Source organism: Cyprinodon variegatus, unplaced genomic scaffold (assembly GCF_000732505.1).
Source record: "Cyprinodon variegatus isolate N-32 unplaced genomic scaffold, C_variegatus-1.0 Scaffold231, whole genome shotgun sequence".
Classification (NCBI taxonomy): domain Eukaryota; kingdom Metazoa; phylum Chordata; class Actinopteri; order Cyprinodontiformes; family Cyprinodontidae; genus Cyprinodon; species Cyprinodon variegatus.
In genome coordinates, this window is record NW_015150684.1 from 311035 (window position 1) to 332036 (window position 21002).

At 42.3% G+C, this 21002-nt stretch overlaps 1 protein-coding gene across 4 annotated transcripts in view; it reads right to left on the bottom strand.

The window, feature by feature from the left end:
* rere (arginine-glutamic acid dipeptide (RE) repeats) overlaps positions 1 to 21002 on the bottom strand; it is a 159471-nt gene that overhangs the window by 83066 nt on the left and 55403 nt on the right. For all 4 annotated transcript variants that reach the window (XM_015381312.1, XM_015381313.1, XM_015381314.1 and 1 more), the window contains exon 2: positions 3315 to 3819. In XM_015381312.1, coding sequence (XP_015236798.1) covers positions 3315 to 3675 — 361 coding nt within the window. In that variant the 5' untranslated portion in view covers positions 3676 to 3819. The remainder of the gene's footprint in view (positions 1 to 3314; positions 3820 to 21002) is intronic.

Genomic DNA, 21002 nt, shown 5'->3' on the forward strand with positions numbered 1-21002 from the left:
AAGAGAGAAAAGGCTTAACAGGGTCTAGCTGAGCCTGGAGAAGTGTTGAAAGCTCAGCCACGGGGCCCACATCGATCTGGCATGTCTGTTGCCCCCCGCATCAGACTGCAAGTGGACTATGCAAACGGCCTGGGACACAGTGCCCCGGTCACCATCGCAGATACACTCCTACGTGCTTTTTAGACAGCCGCTGCAGGCCCACCTCCTGGCTGCTGGCACTTCCCTTTGCACAGAGTCCCCATCCAATCGATGCATGCTAAGCTGCCTGAAACCATCTTCAAGGGATAGAAGAGGCTAAGCAGAGAGTCTGGAGTGTGGTTGGAGAATAGGAGGGTTCAGAACTAGATTACCGGTTGTTTTGTATGTGATTGCACAGGTCTGCTTGCTCCTAAAGCTCCATGTGACGAAAAAACGATCAGGACCACGACTGGAGCAAATTTAGTCCCGCTTTGGTGACTGTTCTCTGTCACAGTCCTGGCCTCCTTACATCCAGGGCGGTGCAAATCCCCCTCTGAGGGTGGTCAGTTTTACATATTGTATCTCACTAGACTGGTATAAAGGGATTTAACATTTAGTAAAGCATAATCCATTGCAGGCTTTGTGCCTGCCTAAGCTGCACGAATCAAATCTGATGGCAAGAATACTTCTACCAACGACTAACTGGGAGGAGGGAAACAGACACGTATGGTGTTTCACCCCAACAATGAGGAGACAGCAGGAAATCTGCTGAGGAGGTGGAGGAGCGTCCATTATGACACTGGCAGGAATTTTACAAATGAGCATATGAGGCTGTAGAACCGAGCTGAGAGCCGTTCTTCATATAAACCAACCTAAATACCCTCGTTGTCATGGTGGGAGTGGGTTGTGACATTTCAGCCCCTTTAAAACTGTCAATCTAACCGGAGGAAAGAGACAGGAAACATAAATATTCCCCACACTGGCTCTGCTGTGCTCTCGGATGTGGAAATATAAATATTGGATAGGGCTGGAGCGCTGAGACGGTTGACTGTGTTTATATGCCTTTTGAATGTTTCATCGATGTAATCGTCTGTTTACATTATTCCTCCTCCTTTTTACTTTGGTCTCTAGAACGCATCACATTTTCACAGACTGGCTGCACCTCTAACTGTAACCTTAGGTGTCAGGGTAGGAAGGGCGACAAAACTGGCGATTCGATTTACAACGTGAATAAAAGCGTGACACCATTTCAGGAGTATCACACACAAGCACAATCGCTGCATTGAATCAGATATTTATTGAAGCTTTTATGGAGCAAAAACAAAACGAACCGACGACAAAAGTTAAAAAAAAATCTCAACCCATCTCAGAAGAAGGAAACCTGGGATTCAAACCCAGGACCATGATGTTGCCTGCGAGGCAGAGCAGCCAACTGCGCCACAATCTCAACCGTTTTTAGGGATTTCCAACATCGGTTAGATCTAATTAATGACATGATGAATTTCAATTCATATAAGATGAATGCTTTTTATCTAGGTTTGATAAACTTTCCAATGCTTAATCATTAGCGGAAAACTGGAAGACTTTCAGCGTGATGGTATCGATGGTGACTGGCGAACTTAAAAAAAATCTCTACGGTGTCGAAGTCGCTACAAAGGGACGTCATCATCAAAGTTAGGTCTTTGCTTTCAAACAGCAGTAAAACATTAATAAATAAACGAATTTCATTATAGTCAGTTAGAGGTAACAAACAATAGGATACCTTCCTGTGCTTACTGGTGAATATGTTTAATTTCTCACCGTTTTATGTCTTAATGAACAGAAGTAAACTGTTAAAGCAACATGTTACAAATAGATGGATACTTCCTTTAGAGAAAAGGTAATTTGAATGATGTTAAAAGTATTACATTCAAAAAATGCCCCCGACTATCATAATAGCATAAAGGAAACCACAGGAAGTATGTTTTCTGTTGTGCATTAATTAAGGTGCTTGAAGGATGCCACCTGAAAGGTTTAACTTTTCCCATTTGAACACTTTTTCCATCTGAGCTTTCCCCTCACTGCCAGACCTTTCACCAGCTCCTATATTTGCCTCAAGATGTAACAGCAGCGATGGAGTCATAAGGTGCATAGCTCTGAGCAGCAGGAGAGCAGAAATCAGCAGAACACATTTGTAACTGTGATGCCAGTAGTTCAGAAACACTACATTTCTAGCTCTAGATGAGCTTGGTTCCATTTCATCCCCTCTCAGCTCATTCGACAGAGACACTGAAGGGGCGGCTCAAAAATCTCTCCAGGAAACTGGAGAAGCCTTTGGCCCCAGAAACGGTGGTAGACTTTCAGTGAGTCGGATGGTGTTAGGAAGAAATCGTTATTGCGGCTGTCGTCACAATCACATCATCTAGTGAAGCACCACTTTGCTTTATTGACTGGGCTCAAGACAAAGCTCAGAGCGGGTCACAGATTGATTGCATGATGCATCGGCCTTTAGCCGGAGGGAGGCTTTCTGCTGTTGGAGAGTTGATTCTTTGAAGAATCTGCAATCTCTGCGCAGCTCATTGCTACTGAGATGACTGCTTCTTTAAGGGAAATCAATTATTGATCAATCGGGTTTTGTTTCCTCTTGTTCCCTGAAGATAGTTTCATCAAGATGCATTTTACTGTGAAAGTTCTTAAAAATACACATAGAAGGAGGACCAAAAGGAGAGAAGGTAGGAAAGCAGGACGGGAGGGAAGGAAAGAAAGGATGAGCCAAAAATATGCAGGAAACAACAAAGATAGAAAATAAGAACAGAAAGAAAATCAGCAGGACATAAGGAAGAGAGAGCAAAGAAAAAAGGTAGGAAAGAAGGGGATAGACGAAGACAACACACAAGGAGGCATGTTAAGGTAAGTAGGGATGAAGAGTAAATAATGAAAAAGCAGGAAAAGGTAAAAATAGTAGCATACAAGGGAGCCAAGAAAGGCAAGTACGAGACGAGATCAAATTAAAGACAATTAACGAAGGACAGAAAACTGACACCAAGAAGGATAACATGGTAAGACACACTGAAGCAGAAATGATGAAAGTATACCTTGAAGGAAGGACACAAGATTAACACATGGGTATAAGGAAACACCAATGTTAGCACATCATCTTATTGTCTTTTTACTCAAATAGACGTAAAAAAACAGCTGGAATGAATTCCAGACTTTTCTGTACTGTCTAACAGTGTATCATCTATATGAAAAACAAAGCTGGGAGCGAATCAGAGCACCTGTTTGATTTTTGAAGATGAGACACATTAGTTCAGTTGAACCCAGCGTGGGTGAAAGCACACATTAACACACCAGGATGATGCTGGAGCAGAACTCACCTCCGGGTCTGTAAACAACATCGTCTTCTGTAATGAAAGATGTAATCTCTCCGTTTTCTGTGCGCTCGTAGCGGGACTTCTTCTTGGGCATCTTCTTTTTGCCCTTCTTGCCGGCCTCCTCGGCCGTGCCGCTGCCTCCGCCGGTGCTGCCGTTGTCATTGTCCTCGTCTTCGCTGTGCTCGCTTTCTGCATAGTTCTTGGCGCCGCCCTCTAGCGTGCAGCTGCGGCGCGGCCTGGAGCTCTCGCTTTCGCCTCGGTCTCCGTCCTGCCGTCGAGATTTCCCGGCCTCTCTTTTGTCCCGATCCCTGTCTCTGTCTCTGTCCCGCTCTTTCTCTCGTTCCTTCTCTTTGTCGGCCGTCATGATCCGCCACGTGCCTTCCTCAGTCCTCTCACGGCTGGGCCTCCGTGAAAGGTAAACTGTGAGCCTGGGCTTCAGAATTCTGAATTTACCAGTCAAATCCAGGGAAAATTTGGCCACACCAACAACCCCAGTGTTTCACGAAACCTGTGGACAAAAAAAAAAAACAATTCAATTCAGAAAGTTGCCACTATACATCTATTATCTGCTGCATGCACTATTTGCATCTTTTGTGATGAAACAAAAACAACCTCAGGAACCAACGTTGGCTATTCATCATGGAAATAATCTCTTTAAAAACATTATTCACTCCAAAAATAAAAACAAACAGCTTAAAAGAAAAGAAATCTTTATTGTTTTGTTTAAATTTCCTCTTCATTAATGACACAAAAGCAGCTGTATTACAGACAAAGTAAAACTAATAAAATCTGAAAACCTGAAATGAATTCATTAGCTGTTCTGAAGCCCATCCTGAAGGAGCTTTAACACGACCAAGCTAAAGATTTCAAGTCTTCAACTTGAAATTCTTGGTGTTCTGTCTAATAATCAGTAACTATCAAGTGGAAGGGTTAGGGTTAATTAAATCAGAATCTTAAAAGTGCGGTGTGCATTTATATGCAGACTCCCCCTCTGCTCTGGGTTAGGGTTGCCACAAATATTGCCCATACTGTGATAAATAAAAGCTACTGAACTGCTAAGAGGTGTCTAACAGGAATTCTTCCATAACCACTGACCCTGTCAAGGAAAGGAATCCCCACACCATGGCACTGCCTCCACAACGTGTTCAACATGATAAGCTTTCTTAGTTTTGCTTATCAAATCTGTTTTTATCAGATTTGAGCATCTTCTTCTGCATATTTGTTGCATTTCCTGCATAGCATGTGGCAAACTTTAAGGCAGCACTCACTATTATCCTCTTTCAACCTGGGTGTAAAGTTCAGATATTGTAGATTCTCAGACATTAGGGGCTTTTTAGTAAATTTCCATTTATATTTTAACCAGTTCATGATGTTGCTTGTTTACTAAAAGACAAACTAATCACTCTTCAAGCTGAGATCTGATTTATTTAAAATATAAATATAAGCTCTGACGAAGAGGCTCCGTGAACTGGTTGCCTATGCCGGCCTCTGAGTGAACATAAAACTGCATTTTCTGCTCAAATTAGCTCAAACAAGTTGATTAATTACAGTTATCGCTCTATTTCTTCCTACACTATATTTAAGCTGTGTTTATTATATTCACAGCCATATTCCGATACAATACAAGCCTGTGTGATGAACATTTGCCCATCGGAAGCAGATTTATGATCAATTTATGTTTCTGATATGGCCATTTTCATTTGTACTTCCTTCAAGGCTGATGTGTTTTATTAGCCGCCATGTCTGTCTTCCTGTCTGACTTGTGACCTTCCCATCAAATTGCTGAGTATATCTGATCAAACTAGAGCTATTGCAGTCAGAGTCCAGTCTCAGGTGCTTCAACATATTGTAATTACTATGGATGAAATGCCACCTGATTTTCTGTCGGGTCGGATGCTGAATCAGATGCGGATTGATTTGGCCTTAATGTTCTGTAAACACCTCTCTTGGCTTCACAAAGAAAATCTGTGTTCATATCGAGTTTAAATCAAATGAAGGTTTCCGTTTACCAATCAGCAAACAGAGATTTTTATTTGAAAAAAGATTTTTATTTCTTCCATTGTGCAATTATGGACCAAGTTGCTCTATGAGATAATACACTAATGGATGACATGAAGGTTTGTAACGTTAGATATATAACCAAACATAATCAGACATCACATGCTGAGCCTTTTTTCCCAGCAGTAGAAGTCTAGTTTCCACATATGAAGCTCTGTTCTCAATGAGCAGGTTAACAGACTAGTGTCTTTGCAGCCCACTAGTGAGGTTTCTGCCCATCCGTGTGTGCACACTCTGGCTCCAAGGCTGATTCCCAGCCCAACCCAATCCACTGCCCTAGCTGACAGCCTCTGCTGTGATAATGTGAAGTGACAGCTCTGGAGGGAAGAATACAGCAATCCGCTGGGCGAGGGAGGGGAGGGGAAAGAGCCAGAGTCAGTCATTTGCCATGCTTAATTCGCTGCCACTTACAGCTATCTTCACCAAGCCATCACTTTTTTAATAAACCCCTCCACAAACACTGAAGCAGGCAAAGCAGAACTAGAGGCACTTCACCGATCCTACACACAACACCTACAAAGAAGGCGACTCATTTACTGTGAGCGCTCATCTCCACCCCCACGGCAACAATTTAGCTAGAAATGGTTATTGTCGGCCCTGGAGGGCTAAGACCAGGCAGTCTGCAGCGGTGTTACCATGGTCATGGTGGCAAGAGAGAGGCTGGAAAACAGAGGGGGACTGAGCCAGGTAGAGCGACTCTTCAAGAGAGGAAGCGTTTATTTGAAGAGCCATAAGGACGGTAAGGTGAGGAAAAGAAAAAAATGCTTCTGGCTCCAACTATCACAGAATGATAGAAACTGAAGCCATTCTGACAAAGGCAGTGCTTAGCAGCGGGGGCTGTCATCTCGTGAGCAGACACCAACTGACAGGGCAGCTGCTCTTGTCGTCGCTTTCAACACAAACACAGAGTCTGATTAAACCGCAGCCTCGTCACAGCCCCATTAATCACCTAATGATGAGTTACCAGGCGACCACTGGGCTGCTGGCAAACACACACACATTAGAGGGAAGATGAAAAGGCTCCGGAGCTTTCTGATGGTGGAAGGATACACAGCCACAACTGAGGCATACCTCAAACAGAGAGTGTGAAGAGACACAGTGGCCTCCTGCTTAAACCGATGTCCAGCACTAACTTCACTATCAGCTACAATTTCTGAAGCAAAACGCTAAATATTAGCTTCCCTTTAGAGGTTAATCAACCTTTTAACCCAAACCCTGCTAAATCAATCTTCTTTTTCATAAGCATCAAATCCAGTCAGTGCATTTCATCTGGAAGTCACTTTGCCAAATGTAAGCATGTCTGAATTTAGTTTAGTGCTTAGTCATTAGAATGACCACCGTTGGCCATGGAGGACTCACCAGTAACTGCATGTTTCCAAAATGAACTTGGGTGATTTGTTGAAATGCAAATCCGCAAAGTGGAAGTAAACAGTCAACTGTTGTTACTCGTTTCTTTTTTAAAAGCATCACAGTAAATCTGTGGTTAGGGTCTGGGGAATAATCTATTGACTTACTCAAATTCTGAGCTCAACTTTAGAACAAAAGTAAGTTAAAGTGTTAAAACATTAAATGTATAAAAAAACAAAACATCTGAACAATAAAAGGAGCTGTAGAAGCAGCATTTAGTCCAATATAAGGAATCAGGTAACTTATTGCAAACTACAAACAAATATTTTCACAAGATATTCTAGGACTGCTGAAGATTTCTAGAAATGACGTGAATATGATATCAGTGCAAATTAGTCCTTGCTTTAAGCAATCCCTCAGACCTAAGGGAAACTGGAATTTATGCCAGGGGAAAAGATCTACAGCAGTGAGGCTGTATCAAACACATCAATCAGACACCTGGACAGAGTTAGCTCAGTTACAACAATGTGCTACTTTTGGCTTTATGCATCTTTTTAAGCTTTGCACACGTTTGTGTATTAGGGATATTGTGTGACTGGATGTAAACACACAAAGGATTAGCTTGCTAGGCTAACAACACTCTTCGGTGGGGAAAATTGAAACGGAAAGAAGAACGATAAAAGTTAGTTGCTTAAAAATTAAGTCAAAGGAAAGGGCTGAGGTTCACTTTATGACGTGAGGACATTTCTGCAGCTGATTAAGGCTGCAGGAGGGTGAGTGAGAGCAAGTCTTTCAGCAGACAGCTAAGGCTCAACCGAGTCCATTGTGCTGGCTCTGTATTTTAAATATTCTATGAGCTCTTAACCTCTATCAAAATGTCTGCAACCCTATTCTCTAAAATACAAACAGAAACTGTAATTTACAGTTATGAAAAACATATTCAGAGACCAGAAATCCACCTACAAGCCCTATCGGTGGCTCCTTATTAGCATTTTACACGCATCAGCTGTTCCACTCAGACTTTGGCTCTGCCCACATCTACCAGTCAGTATAGAAACTGTGAGAAAGGCAAAGACCTTTGCTGCAGCACTTGATAGCTGGGCTCAGATCCTGAAGGCTGCCAGAATCTGTGTATAAGCTAAGCACCTCTACGCTTCTCTAATCAGTAACATAAGCCTCTCCCAATGAAATCTACAAGGACTCTAAACTGTTGCAAATGGAGGGGCTGACCGGCTCTCCTTTGATGTAAGCCGCTGCAAGGATCTTTACAATCTAGGTGTGATTAGTTTGCATCTGGATACGCTCAATGCAGCTGCTCTGCTTCAATTATTCCACCAAAGTGCATAAACTTGTCTCTACGAACCCTAAAGTGGTAAAAGATTTCTAATGAGAGACCAAAGTTTTATTGCCTTTGGTCATTTTATGCAAGCTAAGGAAGATGAACAAGCTGAGAAATGTAGAAGTAGTCGGTACCAAGAGCACCAATAGAGAGAAGGAAGTGAGACACAAAGAGAAGAAAGATTTTTTTTTTCTTTGGTACTGCAGTTTAAAAAACCCACAGTGCTCAGAGGAGAGCTGTGTTGGCCGATGAATAACATTGTGAGGGGGGCAGGTGAGGCCAGGAGCTATTACACATCAATCACCTGGCCAGGACCCATTGAAAGATACCGGCTGTCTTAATGGAAAAGCAAAGGAGGGGGAAGTGGCTGAAGAGGGGTTGAGGAGGTCCCAGCTAACGACACCTAATCCACCATTTACATTACAGCAATGAAGTCGAGGGCTAACAGCCAGCGGGGGGCCACTGCTGAAATACATTTTTCTCTCGCTTGTCTTTTACAATGGAGACCTCTGGCCGGAAAAACCACAAGGTTTGTGGTTCTATTAACACATCATCCCCCACCAACGGCCACACGGAGGGTTTCTGCTACTAAACGCAGCTCTTTCTCTCCTTCCAACTCACAAAAAAGAACCTTTTATTCAATCCACTCAGTCCTAGGTTTAGCTAAACCCATGATTCGCCAAAGAATACCCAATCAAATCACCGAGTCTCCCTTAACTATTGAAGCAGGCTGATAAAGCAGCAGGGTTAATGTTTTATTATGGAAAATGTCAAAAGTGATTATAAATATTGCACAACATGCACTTTATCTCATGCAATTGTCCACAAAATACAAAGTTAATGGAAATCTTAATGAAATATAATGAAAGCTAAATATGGCCAACACAATGATTCACTCTGATTACTGAGAGGACCTGATAAGGCAACCATGCCATATTCAAATGCAGAACTATGAAGTAGCAAAATGTGACTGGCAAGGATTTAGGGCCGGCTTTGCTCGAGGATTGAATGAAATACTCGCATGAATACAGATTAGAGGAGAACAATGTTGGTATGAATATACACAGGGTTATTAACAATGAGGGCGTCTCAAATTGATCCGAATAAACCAGCAAGGTTCTCGGTAGAGCAGGGATCCTGGCAGTGTGGCGATGTGAAGCTGCAGCGGGTTTTCGTCAGCACCAATCCATTACTCAGAGTGATCTAATCTAAGCTGCCATCCCAGCTCCCTAGAAACAACAGCACAATGAAAGGCTCAGCTGGAGGCAGGGGCAGGCCACTTCATAAGGGATTCTTTGTGGTCTCTGCACCCTTCCTGCTTTGTCTCACCTGCTGCAATCTCGCCTTGCTTTGTCTTAGTGCAAACCGGCAAAGCAAAAAGACTTGTTTTTCAATTTACAGATGATAACCACATTTTTTTTTCTTCCTTTCCGCTAAAGCTGTGATCACTGACGCTCTATTTTTAGACAATACATCCGGGGTTACTTCAGTAGGTAAAGACAGAGCAAGAGCAGAAAAGAAAAGGGAAAAAAAGCAGCATGGGGGGTTTCCAATGAAAACATTTAAACCTGCCTAGAGAGGGGAGTGGTTTGAAGTAAATCAGTGCTCCACAGAAACCAGAGATATTAGCAGCCTTATCCAATGGTTCTCAATAGAAAACAATACTTTCCTTCAGCATTATAATCTAATCAGCGATGGATGAACATACTGCCAAATGTGTGAACAGATGAAAGGCTGGATAAAAGGTTGTAAAATGATAAAGGAATGGATGTGTTGACTGTTGGATGGACGATTGTTGGATGAATAGGTGGACAATATGGATGAACGTTCTGGAAAAGAGAAAATATGAACATTTTTCGAATAACTATGACTTCTACCAGGATCCAGACAGACCCTGTAATCACAGGCGTTTTTCACACAGAGAAACATCCTGTACGCTCCTCACAGCCTAAGCCTCTACTCCATCACCAAAAGAAGGCTAAATCCCCCTCCGCTCCATTTGTGGGCTCTCCACGAGAGCTTGAAAATGACCCAGAGGCGGCCGCTGCGCTATCCAACCCGTCCATTACCTCCAATGTTTGTGGGCAGAGCTTTGGTTTGCAGCCTAATACCGGCTGCTTCAAGACGCGGCACCTACTGGGTTCAGCCTAGACTCTCTCTGCAGAGCAAAACTGCAATTTCATCTCACAAAACATCCCATTTTGACATCACTCCTCGAAGGGGAAATGCCAGGGCTGTCCTCCCTCACTCATTTTCTTTCTTTTTTTCTCCTGCCTCTAAATGAGTCACTTTTAGGAAGGTAATGGTGAGGGAGCCAGTGAAGGACCTCTCCCAACGTGCCACTGATAACAGCAGCTGGAGAATGTGAGGTATGTGCAGGCAGACAGTGCTATCATGAACGTAGCTCATAATTGAGTTGCCCTGTAGTTCTGTGAGAAGCGGTGTGAAGGGAAAAAAAAACAAAACAAAAAACAGAGCCTGATTCAAAAGGATTTCTAGTGTTTAACACATTCAGTAAGGCTCCGACAATTCAATTCAATTTTTTGGTATATTATGCTGCCGAAACAGGGAAATTTAGCCCCCGGTGAGGCTGGGGTCAGAAGGAGTATAAATACACACCAGGGAGACATCCAACGCTGATTTGTACCAGAGAAGATTTCTATCATGTTTTTGTCTCCAAACATTTATCTTCATGAAACAGAGCAGAGCTACAGCTGTGGGGGGGGAGACGGGAAGAGTTGCAAAACGTTTATTCAATCAGATGTAAGCAGTTAAAAGATTCACTAGTAGAAAGTAGAGATGAAAAAGAAAGAAAAAAAAAATCAACAGACTCTTGAGATTTTAATATCTGAGCACTCAATCATGTAGCACTTCCACTGATATTCTGCAATCAAATATCCTTACTCTTCCCCTGCAATCTGCCTATCAGTTTAACAAGCCTATCCATCAGTTCAACTTCAACTGGTAGTCTAAATGAGCCTGAGAGGGAGAGAAAATGTATTCACAAAGCTCCCCTACATCCTCCAGCTACACTAATCACTATGTCACACAGAGAGCGAGATACGTGCCAATGCCGAGGAGAAAAGAAAATAACAAAAATAGATTAGAGTGACGGATAAGACAGCTCAGAGGTTTCAGAGTGATGGCGAGGGCCAGCAGGAACGATGAAGGATGCCGTCAAGAACAGTGTCCAAGGGGTGGGGGGGCACATAAACAAAGCCGTGGAGGTCAATATACAAAACTATTTCTCAGTCTGAGTTATTAAGCTAGGTTCTATAACAGTAAAATATCCCACACATTGGGACAGATGGTCGGGCCGGCGGTGGACAATTCCCACTCCTTTTACTGCCTTTTACTGATCCGAGGTAAGAAAGGAGGCGGGACCCTCCACCTCAATACACCAAAGGATGCTGTAACCTCTAATTAAGCAGACGCTTTTCTCCAAAATCTGTTCTAACCGCCGTAAAACAACAACCTCTACTGATTTCCAGCTGAAGAATCTGCCGTTTTCCAACATGTTTCCCAAGAGGCAGCGCGTCAAAATCTACATCAAAAGGCAGGAGAGGTCATTTACCTCTCTTCACATTTTAGTCATAAAGGCTCCTCATTTAGAATGGATGACGCAGTTGAACGCTACTGGATTACTATGTTTGCTTTTCCATCATAATGATGAGCCTCCATTCTCATGAGTGAAAGCATCTTTGTAACATCAGGGGGAAGGGGGCCATCAAAGACACTTGAATGTTTGGAATAAATGGCACCTGCAATGTTATAGTCCGCCAAATGTTGCACCCAAGCAGGTCTTTAGCAGCTGGGATATTTCACACCAACAAATTCTAGCGAGCACTGCGTCTATTTCAGTCTATTTTCACGTTGCTGCATCGTTTCATTTTGGGCACGTTTATTTAAACGGCACATTTCACTGGCAACACAATTCAAAGTGCTGTACATAAAAACAGCTAATAGAAAAACACAAAAGTACATTGCAGTGGCATAAAAGTATTTGAATAATTAATGAACATTAATAATGAAATAGAATAAAAATTTATGATTAGAAAAAAGAAAATGCAAGAAATTATGACTACAAACTGAAACTAATAATATTTAAAAGAGCCTTGTCAAAAGCCACTCTGAAAAAAATATGTTATTAATCTCAATTTAAAGCAAAAATTTATTTATTTTACATTCAATTTTCATTCTACAATTTTACATAATTTTATTCACAAAGATTTCAAAATAATTTACTACTTTTATAAAGTTATGACTAAGACAATAGTCATCCAAAAAAGAAAAAAAATAGGTTTTCTTAAGGGAAAAATGTACTTAATGTGCTATTACTTTATCCCTTTACTGTGGCCTAAAAATTAATCTGTTTACATAAAGCTGAGAGCGTGCTGAACACGTTGATGCCGAACACATGGGTACGGTGATGAATACAAGTGCTTCAAATAATGGAAATACCCTAAGGGCTGGGCTTGCATGCTGCTTAAACTGCAATCAAATCCAGGGTGGTATTGTAAATATCACCACATTCTAGATGCATTCTGTTTCAGTCTTTCGTCCTTTTCAGACTAAAAGATAAAACAGGAGGATAGGGGTAAATGTGATGAAAATTCTGCAGGGGCAAGCAGGATCTCAGAGCTCTTACACTCTCAGAGGACAGCGCATAAAAACGTGAACTAAGCCTCTTACAGCTGTACAGTTTTTAGCTTTTGCACACAGGTGGAACACAAACACACAATGCATATTTCCAAGTAAAAGGGCCAGGCTGAAACGGTTTAGTTATTATGTTTCTATCCAGCTCAGTGTTTAGACATCAGCTACATTTCCCAAAAATATTAACAGCAGGGGCTTGCTTTTAGAACAAGGGGCCTTTGGGAAGGAATTTAAGAATAGAGTACAGAGTATTATACAGTGTGCTGTGGTGATCCAGAGATTAACTCTGTCTGTTCATGTGTGAAATGGAGACTTGATCCCCGACTGATAGCGTTCTACGGCTCCTACAAACACAAGCTGCTGGTTATTTACCAGAAACGCACCCGAAAAAAATAACAAACCGTCAAGCATTGGTTTGATGTTGCACCTTTTGCAGTAAAACAACAAAGGCATTTTCAAAACGCAGCCAGCACCTACATAACTCACACTCTCTTTGGTTTTGATTGTCTCCTTGATACAGGAGGTGAACAAAGCTGGCTGTGTATCTGAGCTGCTGAGTGAGCCTCAGATATTCTTGGAATGTTAATGTCAGGCTTTGACCGTGGCGGTCTCACTGACTTCTCCATTAATGACGAGGAGCTCTGCCCTGCCTGTGCAGTGGGCTTTTCTTATTGGGCAGGAGTAAGTGTTAAAGTGCTCTCAATCGCTGCTGTGTTATGAGACATAACTGTGAGATAATCCTACGCTCACATTGTGTTTAAGCACGCCATATGCTGTCGTCATGCACAGAGGATCTGCTATTTCTGGGGCTGCCACTAAAAGGCTTTGTTCATTTTATTTATGTTTTCACTCATCATTCAAGTAACAGACTAATCTAAATCAGCAATTTGACTGAAGTTAATTCCTTTCACCAGCTGCTGCATACTAATAAGTTGCAAACTCCAGCATTGAAAGGGCTCCAAATGCAACCCTTATAGTTTATAAACATAAAACTCTTAATGGTTCTGAATCTCAGATATGACAAACCTGAATGTTGTCATTTCGGTCAAAAGTGCATGTCTTCCTCTTAAACCTTTAATAGCATATCAAAAATCTAATGGAGGATTAATTATTTCAAATTCAACATAAATAGCAAAAATATTAATTCTCTGCACATGTTCTACCAGATGGTAGCTTTATCTACACGGATTAATGTCCTTAAAACATATAAAAATCCAATAACAATGGTTGTCAATGCATGCTGTGGTTTCAACCTCATTTCCAATTGAAAATTTCAAAGATTTCAAGATTCAATTTTCCAGATTTGGTCTCCATTCCAACCATTTAGGTTAAAAAATATGTCTGTAATGTTATAACCAGCATAATGTTGAATCTGACTTCTAGAAAAGAGTAATTATTTTGTCTCTTCTAGTATGTGGAACAGATTAGATCGGTTAAAGTCCATAACCCTTCCATCATATTCAGATCTTAAAGCTTGATTTCAGTTTAAAAACCAGATGTTAGAAGATCTAGAGCCCAAAAGAGCCGTTAACAGTCAATAACGCTATCTGAACGAGGGTGTTTCATGTATTAGTGAGTGAAAATCCAGAAGCAGCGAGATGGAGAAAATCTATGGTTGCATTAATCCAAACAAAAATAACGGTAGTTATCTAAATAAAGTCTGTGTTAAAACTCATTTATCCTATGGGTTCTCAAACAAGAGCATGATTTTAGCGCAGTTATTCCGATTGTTGCCTCACAACCGAAAAGTCCTGCTTTCAATCCTGGCAGCGCTCCCTCTGCATGTGTGGGTTCTCTCCAGGTGCTCCAGCTTCCTCCCACAATCCAAACATATGCATGTTACATGAATCTGTCTGTAAAACTGCCCTCAGGAGTGAGTGTGTGCATGAATTCTTCTACGGTCTCTCCTGTAAACTGTCAACTGAAGAGGAAAAGAAACACCAACATGGACGGATTATCATAGTCAATGCCACAAAATATGTCAACCAACTGAGGCGGTTCTGGCTATTTCTGCAGGTTTGTTTAAATAGCTTCCTGCTGAATGTTGGCTTACAAACAGGCACACTTAGCATATTCGCAACAGCAATGCATTCAATAGTCTGTATGTGTATTTTGAGTTGAAATGGGAAGGCTATTGCCACACACTACCCACTACTGCTGCTGAGCAGCTGTATTTGCAGTGCTGGTCAGAGTGTGCAACCCATCAATAAATGGCCTCACTGCAATGTGCCTTGACCTTCTTTCTTTCTTTCAGCAGTTCTTTACATACACTGCTATATTCCTCATACATCACTGGGGCAAATGGCGTCCTTCACCCACGCTCACTCCTGTCCCCCTCCCTCAGACACTGAGGGGACATCTCTGCTGTACTCAGTGACAGCCGTGGCAGCTCCCTCGCATAAAGGGGAGGGAGGGGGAACAGGGCCCGTATGGGGGAAACCATGCAATGAATAATTGTCTTTCATAACACGCCCCACCCCTCCTTTATTAGCATCAAACAATAATTAACAGGGAACAAGGGGCAATGGGAAGTCTGCTTTGCGTTTTTCTAAACAAGAGGGTCAGTATGCCCCTCACCCCTTCCTCCCTGCCAAGTGGAAGACACCTCATCGCTCTAAAAACACGCTCCTAGCTTATTTATGATGCAGCAGCTCCGTGGGAGAAAAAAGGAGCATTCGTGCTGCACTCAGCGAAACTGGCCAGATCACTTTAGGCAGCATTTCACCTCTTTCTATGTCCAGGTCCTCCCCCAGCACAGCCACCCATCATTCCAATAATGAAGACAAAAAAAGCCCCCTCATTGTTGTTAATTAGAGTGGGAGCTGCTGATGATTTGTGGGTATTAAACACATTTTCCTTTTGTTTAGCAAAAAAAAGGAAAATACATAATCTCTGATCAGCAGTAACAAAGCCATTTGTGATTAAAGAAGCTTTGCACCGAGAGCTTCATTGATTTTGCAGCTCATCTGTGCGGATGAGTCCTGGAAAGGCAGCTGGTAATCCAATAGCAGAGTCGGGGAAATGCTGCAAGGACTCTGCTGTGTTTGCCCACCTATTCCCCACACAGACGGCACAGGTGTCAGCGAACGGAACTCTCCGGACTGATTGGAAGCCGCGGGGGCCTTGGGAGCAACACTAAGATAAGTAAGAGCCGCGGTGTGACTGAAACCAAGGTACTTCAAAGCTTGAAGTAATAGCTTTCACCGCAGCCATCATGTAATGAGTAAACATGATGATTCAAGCAGAGCCTAAATCGTACCGATAAGTAAGACTGAAGGCTTCACTTCCTAATCCACACAAAACAGTGATTATCAATTTAAAGAATCAAACTGCTAACATTTTCCCTTTTATGAGAAGTCAAAGAAAAGCAGATTTTATCCAGGCTGGATGGAGCCCAGAAAATAAAATCAGATTCTCATCTCAGCCTGCCGATGGCTACTCAATACTTAAAGGGAGAGACACTGAAGGAACATCTGTCTTTATGCTGAGACAGCCTCTCTGCAGCCAGGAAAGACACCAACCTTAGCCATCAATTTTGCATGATGTGTGCGACATGCAACAAGCGCCCAGAGGGCAGAGATCCCGTGACATGAAGCAAAGCAAAGGGCAACTCGTAGTGCTGTTTCTCTCCGCCTCGACGCTAATGCTGTTGTGCATTAAGTGTAACGCCGCAGCTACAACTGTGTCGTTTCCCTCTCACGCGCGCATTCACGCGCAGCCGTAATACATCAAGGATTCATGAGTGAATGCTCAATAAAGGACTGAGTGCATTTCTCTTCGTATCTCTGCAGCAGAAAGAGGAGTAAAGACTCTTCAGCAGCCCCCAGACACACCGTGAGCACACACTCCTCTCATACCACACTAATAACCTTGGGCTGTCTACCAATGACTTTATGAAAGCGTATAGGATCTAAATAGAAGCTTCATTTCTCACCAGCAGCTTGTAACAGCTCTATTTCAGCCACCCTGTCATTAAATATTTATGTGAGCAGAGCAGAGGATATCAAGGTGATAACCATTTTAAAAAGCAAATCTATTTTTCTACCCCAGTCTCTCATAAGCCAACCCTGCTGCTACAAAAAACTATTTTAAATAAAAGGATTATCTACAAGTGTTCCTTTAATCAGTGCCGAGCAGAACTGAAGAAATCCCTCAACAACAGTCCCAGAGGAACACCTTCCTCTGAAGCCCTATCAAGAGGAGGATCTCCTTCACCGACAGCAGACTGAGTGGGAGTGAGTGTGTTTGAGGATGAAAAAGATGTGCTGCTTCCTCACTATGATGTCTTCTCCAACAATCTCAGAACAAAGGCCTGCATTGTGAAGTGGAGTTATGATGGCACGGGGCTCTTAAGGTCCTCTGTTTCCGTGTGTTCCAATGGTTTCAATCCTTTTTTTTTTTGCAGCACGGCTGCTTGTTGTGCTGGTGAGATAAGTCGGTGCAGTGGGTTGGATTGGTATACTACAGCAACCGGTGTGCTGCTCTGGTGCCAAAGCCGACAGTCTGTGGGAGGGATTGTGGGCGTTATAGATCACTAGGAGACAGATGTCCAGTCTTGCCCCAAAGCTGACTCAGGCACTAACCCTCAGAGTATCTGGATGTTTGCAAACTGGACTGCTTTCTGATGGGCTGGTCTTTACCCAGCCTTAAGTATCAAAAGTCTCATCAGCAGATGAGTGAGCAGCTTAGCCATTTATCACACAGAAAAGTGGGGATGCACAGATCAGGGCTCTTCTGGCTGATACCACTTCCCAGATTTAGTTGAGGTCTGACCTGCTAAATCTTGTTTCCCAACAGCAAGAAAATCAGAAAAATGTTATGCTTCCTTCATAGAGGTAAAAGTTTTGAATCCAGCAGAAAATCACAAAGCTGATTATGATCTCTGGCACTAACCCTCAACAGGTAAATGTTTCTGATAGATTAATATTTTGAATAGGTGAAGCCAAAAAAGTTTTAATATGTCACTTTAGGCAGCCAAAGAGGCTAGTTTTACTCGCTGCTGATGTCAATACAAAGAAACTCACCAGCTACTTCCTTTCTTACTTCAAATTAAGTACATTTTTACTCTGACACTGACACATTACTCTACCAGAAATATTCCCATGTCAGCAGTACCTAGACAACACCAAATACAGGTTTAGTTTCATTATAATATTACCTGATCTCCACGAAACCCAATTATACTACAGTATCACCAGTGTTTGTTTTCAAGAAACAAAGAGTAGAAATAAGCTCGGCTGACAGAAATAATTTTGTGAAACATCAAACAGTCTTTTAATTATAAAAATGATGGCCTCCACAATAAAAAGGCCACTATGTGAATTCTATAATTGCCATTTGAGAACAGATGATTGGCAGAGGAAACGCTACCATTGTCCTTCATGAACGCACTCCGATCCTCTGCAGCGCTCCAGTAAGCAGAATTCAACCCTTTGAGTTTTCTTTACCTCACCCTCTCTTTGTTTTACCGTCTGCTGTCATAGTTAATGATTTCCTCAACGTCTCCATCTTCCACATCTGATTTGCATGTGTGGCGCACACGCGTACACACACACACAGGTATGCTAAAACAACACGTTTACACAGCTAAGGTGTATACAAAGAGCGTTTGGGCAGCGCTTAGACATTTCAGTATCAGCAAACCACCTTAAGTGTCTCTGCTTGTTTACATATCTGGATTGTGCAGTCATCCCTTCCAGTGAGAATCACCGCCAGCAAAAACAATTACACCCCAACCCCCCGCTTCCCTCCCTCTTTTACAAGCACAAGCCTCTCGCTGACTGCCTCGCCTCAGCGTGACAATCAAGCCCATTAGATCTTTCTGAGAATTAATGCTGGTTAACTTAAATCACTGACACAAATCAAGAATAGTCATTAGGCTGTCTTTTGAGCATAAAAAAACAGGGATGATTTGCCGGTTCAGAGAGATCATCTCCCTACATGGAGCCTGGGGCAGCCTTTGCTGTCTACCTCATTATTTTTTAGAAGAACAAGGGCGCTGATGAATCCTGTTGAAATAAATGAAAGGTTGTCTTATTATGACCTGCCTTACACCCAGACGCCGACTGCTGTAAGCTGCTCTCCTCTGCAGACAAAAGAAAATGAAGCACCTCGCTACCACGATAAATATATAGATAAATCACACTCAGCTGAGCTGCAGAAATCAAAGTGAAATAACTGGAGTACATCCCTCCCACACTGCTGTACATTCTGCTGAGAGAGAAGCTGTCAAATGCAGGGTTTTTGTGGATACTAACCCAGCTGACATACAGGAGTGATAAAAAAAAAACAAGATATTCATTCCTGCTAAGAGAGAATTTTTCCAGATGTGATCATCTCCATTGCCCCGGTGCTTCATTACAGGATAAGACAAGGTGGATGCTGTGTTTTTCCCATTTAGGTTGCCAGGGCGACAAATAAAAAGCGCCCAAGCAAATAATCAAATGACAGGGCGACAACAAGTCAATATTTTCTCATTGTGTTGACAAGGAATGTGCCTGCTTGGTTGAAACCAGTGCTTCAAGGCTTTTACTTGGTGTGTTTTAAGGTGCCAATAACCCTGCTCGGTGCAGCTGTTAGCACCGAATGAAGACGCAGTACCAAAGAAAGCCTTTGTCAAGCATGACTGCGTCTAGGCTCGTAGAAAGAGCATGCACGGCTCGTCGCGGAGCAGCTGCAGGTCGTCAAAGACAATAATGTAATTACTCCTTGATCTGTTGAGGTTTAAGGATAAACAAGTCGCTCTGTGAGCAGCGATGGCCACGGGAGTACATTAACGAGAAAAAACCTCCATTATTAAGAGAAATTAGGGAAGCTGCAACAAAGCATCAGCTCAGAAAATACAGGCTGGATCCATTTCCAAACCATTCCTTTGGGCTGACATCTTGACTTTCCTATTTCTAACATGACAATTAGTTTGCTATTCAGTTCATTTTGTAAATCAAAAAAAAAAAAAAGGGGGCGGGGGGCTTAAAATGAAATGGAGCACACATCATCTCTGAAAGCCTGGTTACACACCAGCGAGATCAATGAGAAAATTTATCAGCAAATATTACCATTCGCCGCCTGGCAAGTAATCATTAAGGAATGGCACTGATGAATTATTCATCTGCTAATGTATAATTCAGACTTAACAGCAGATTCTATGCATAAATAAAGCGGCGGTACATTTGAAGACATTAAATGTTTACATGATAAAATAGGATACGAGGGCGCAGTGTGAATGCTTCTGTTTGACTGCCACTCCCGTGGTCGTGCGGTTGAAAGGTTGACACCAGAATACAGGTTCCAGAGACCAAACGTGTGATCTGAACCAAAATAGCTGTCTGGGAGGCGCTCAAAGAGAGAGAAAAAAAGAAAGGGTCCACCCTGAAAGGTTTTAAGTAAGTAAGAATGAGGATGGGTGAATAAAACCAGACATGACAGCCATGCAGTAATTCAATTTTCCGGCACATGATGATTTATCTACTGTCACTATCTGCCTCAGACATCGGCAGCGTTTCACCCTCATATGGAGATTGTGGGGCTGTTGCTGGTTTCAAAAAGGGAAAGTAAATGGGGAGGATAAAAAAACAATGGCAGAGATGGAGCAATCAGGGTTTTACTGACCGATACCGCTTTGTTTTCAATTAGAGCAATGAGACATAAAAAAGAAGAAGAAAAAAAACGTGTGTTATGGGTTCTTTAACAATGATACCAGCTTCCTTGATGAAAATCTTGGAATTACAAGATAATTATAATGTATACATGAAAGCTGATGTCCCTAACATTTCTCTGGTTTTGATAAACCAGTGGAAGGAGCTTTAAATTACATGCTGTAGTTTGATGCACTGTTAGACTGACTAAAACTGGTGGAGCTGTTTTGATCCATTAGTAAGCTTTTCTCCGCAGTCTCAAGGTTGAACCTAGACATTTTTTGGCCGCGTGTTCTTTCCATATATTTGGTGCTGATATGTCCTTGGTTTTCCATACATTATTCTCCCCTTTGTCGTTTATGGCCCTTCACTATTATTGCAGCCTGTCTGCTTTGCTGTTTGAACCAGATGTGGTCAACAATGCCGCTAATTTAATAAAACAAATGATGCAGTATGAGGAAGGGAATAGCCCCCTGATTTTGTGCAGCAAATCTGTCATTACCCAAGCTCTCAGGACACAAGGAAGCCAAGGAGAAGCATGTTATGTTGCATTTAATAAACAGGAAAACACATTGGATTTTCCAGCATTTAAAACGCTAGTCAGTGTTAAGAGCAGATTAAAGGATTGACTGATTTATGGGAGCATTTCTATACAAA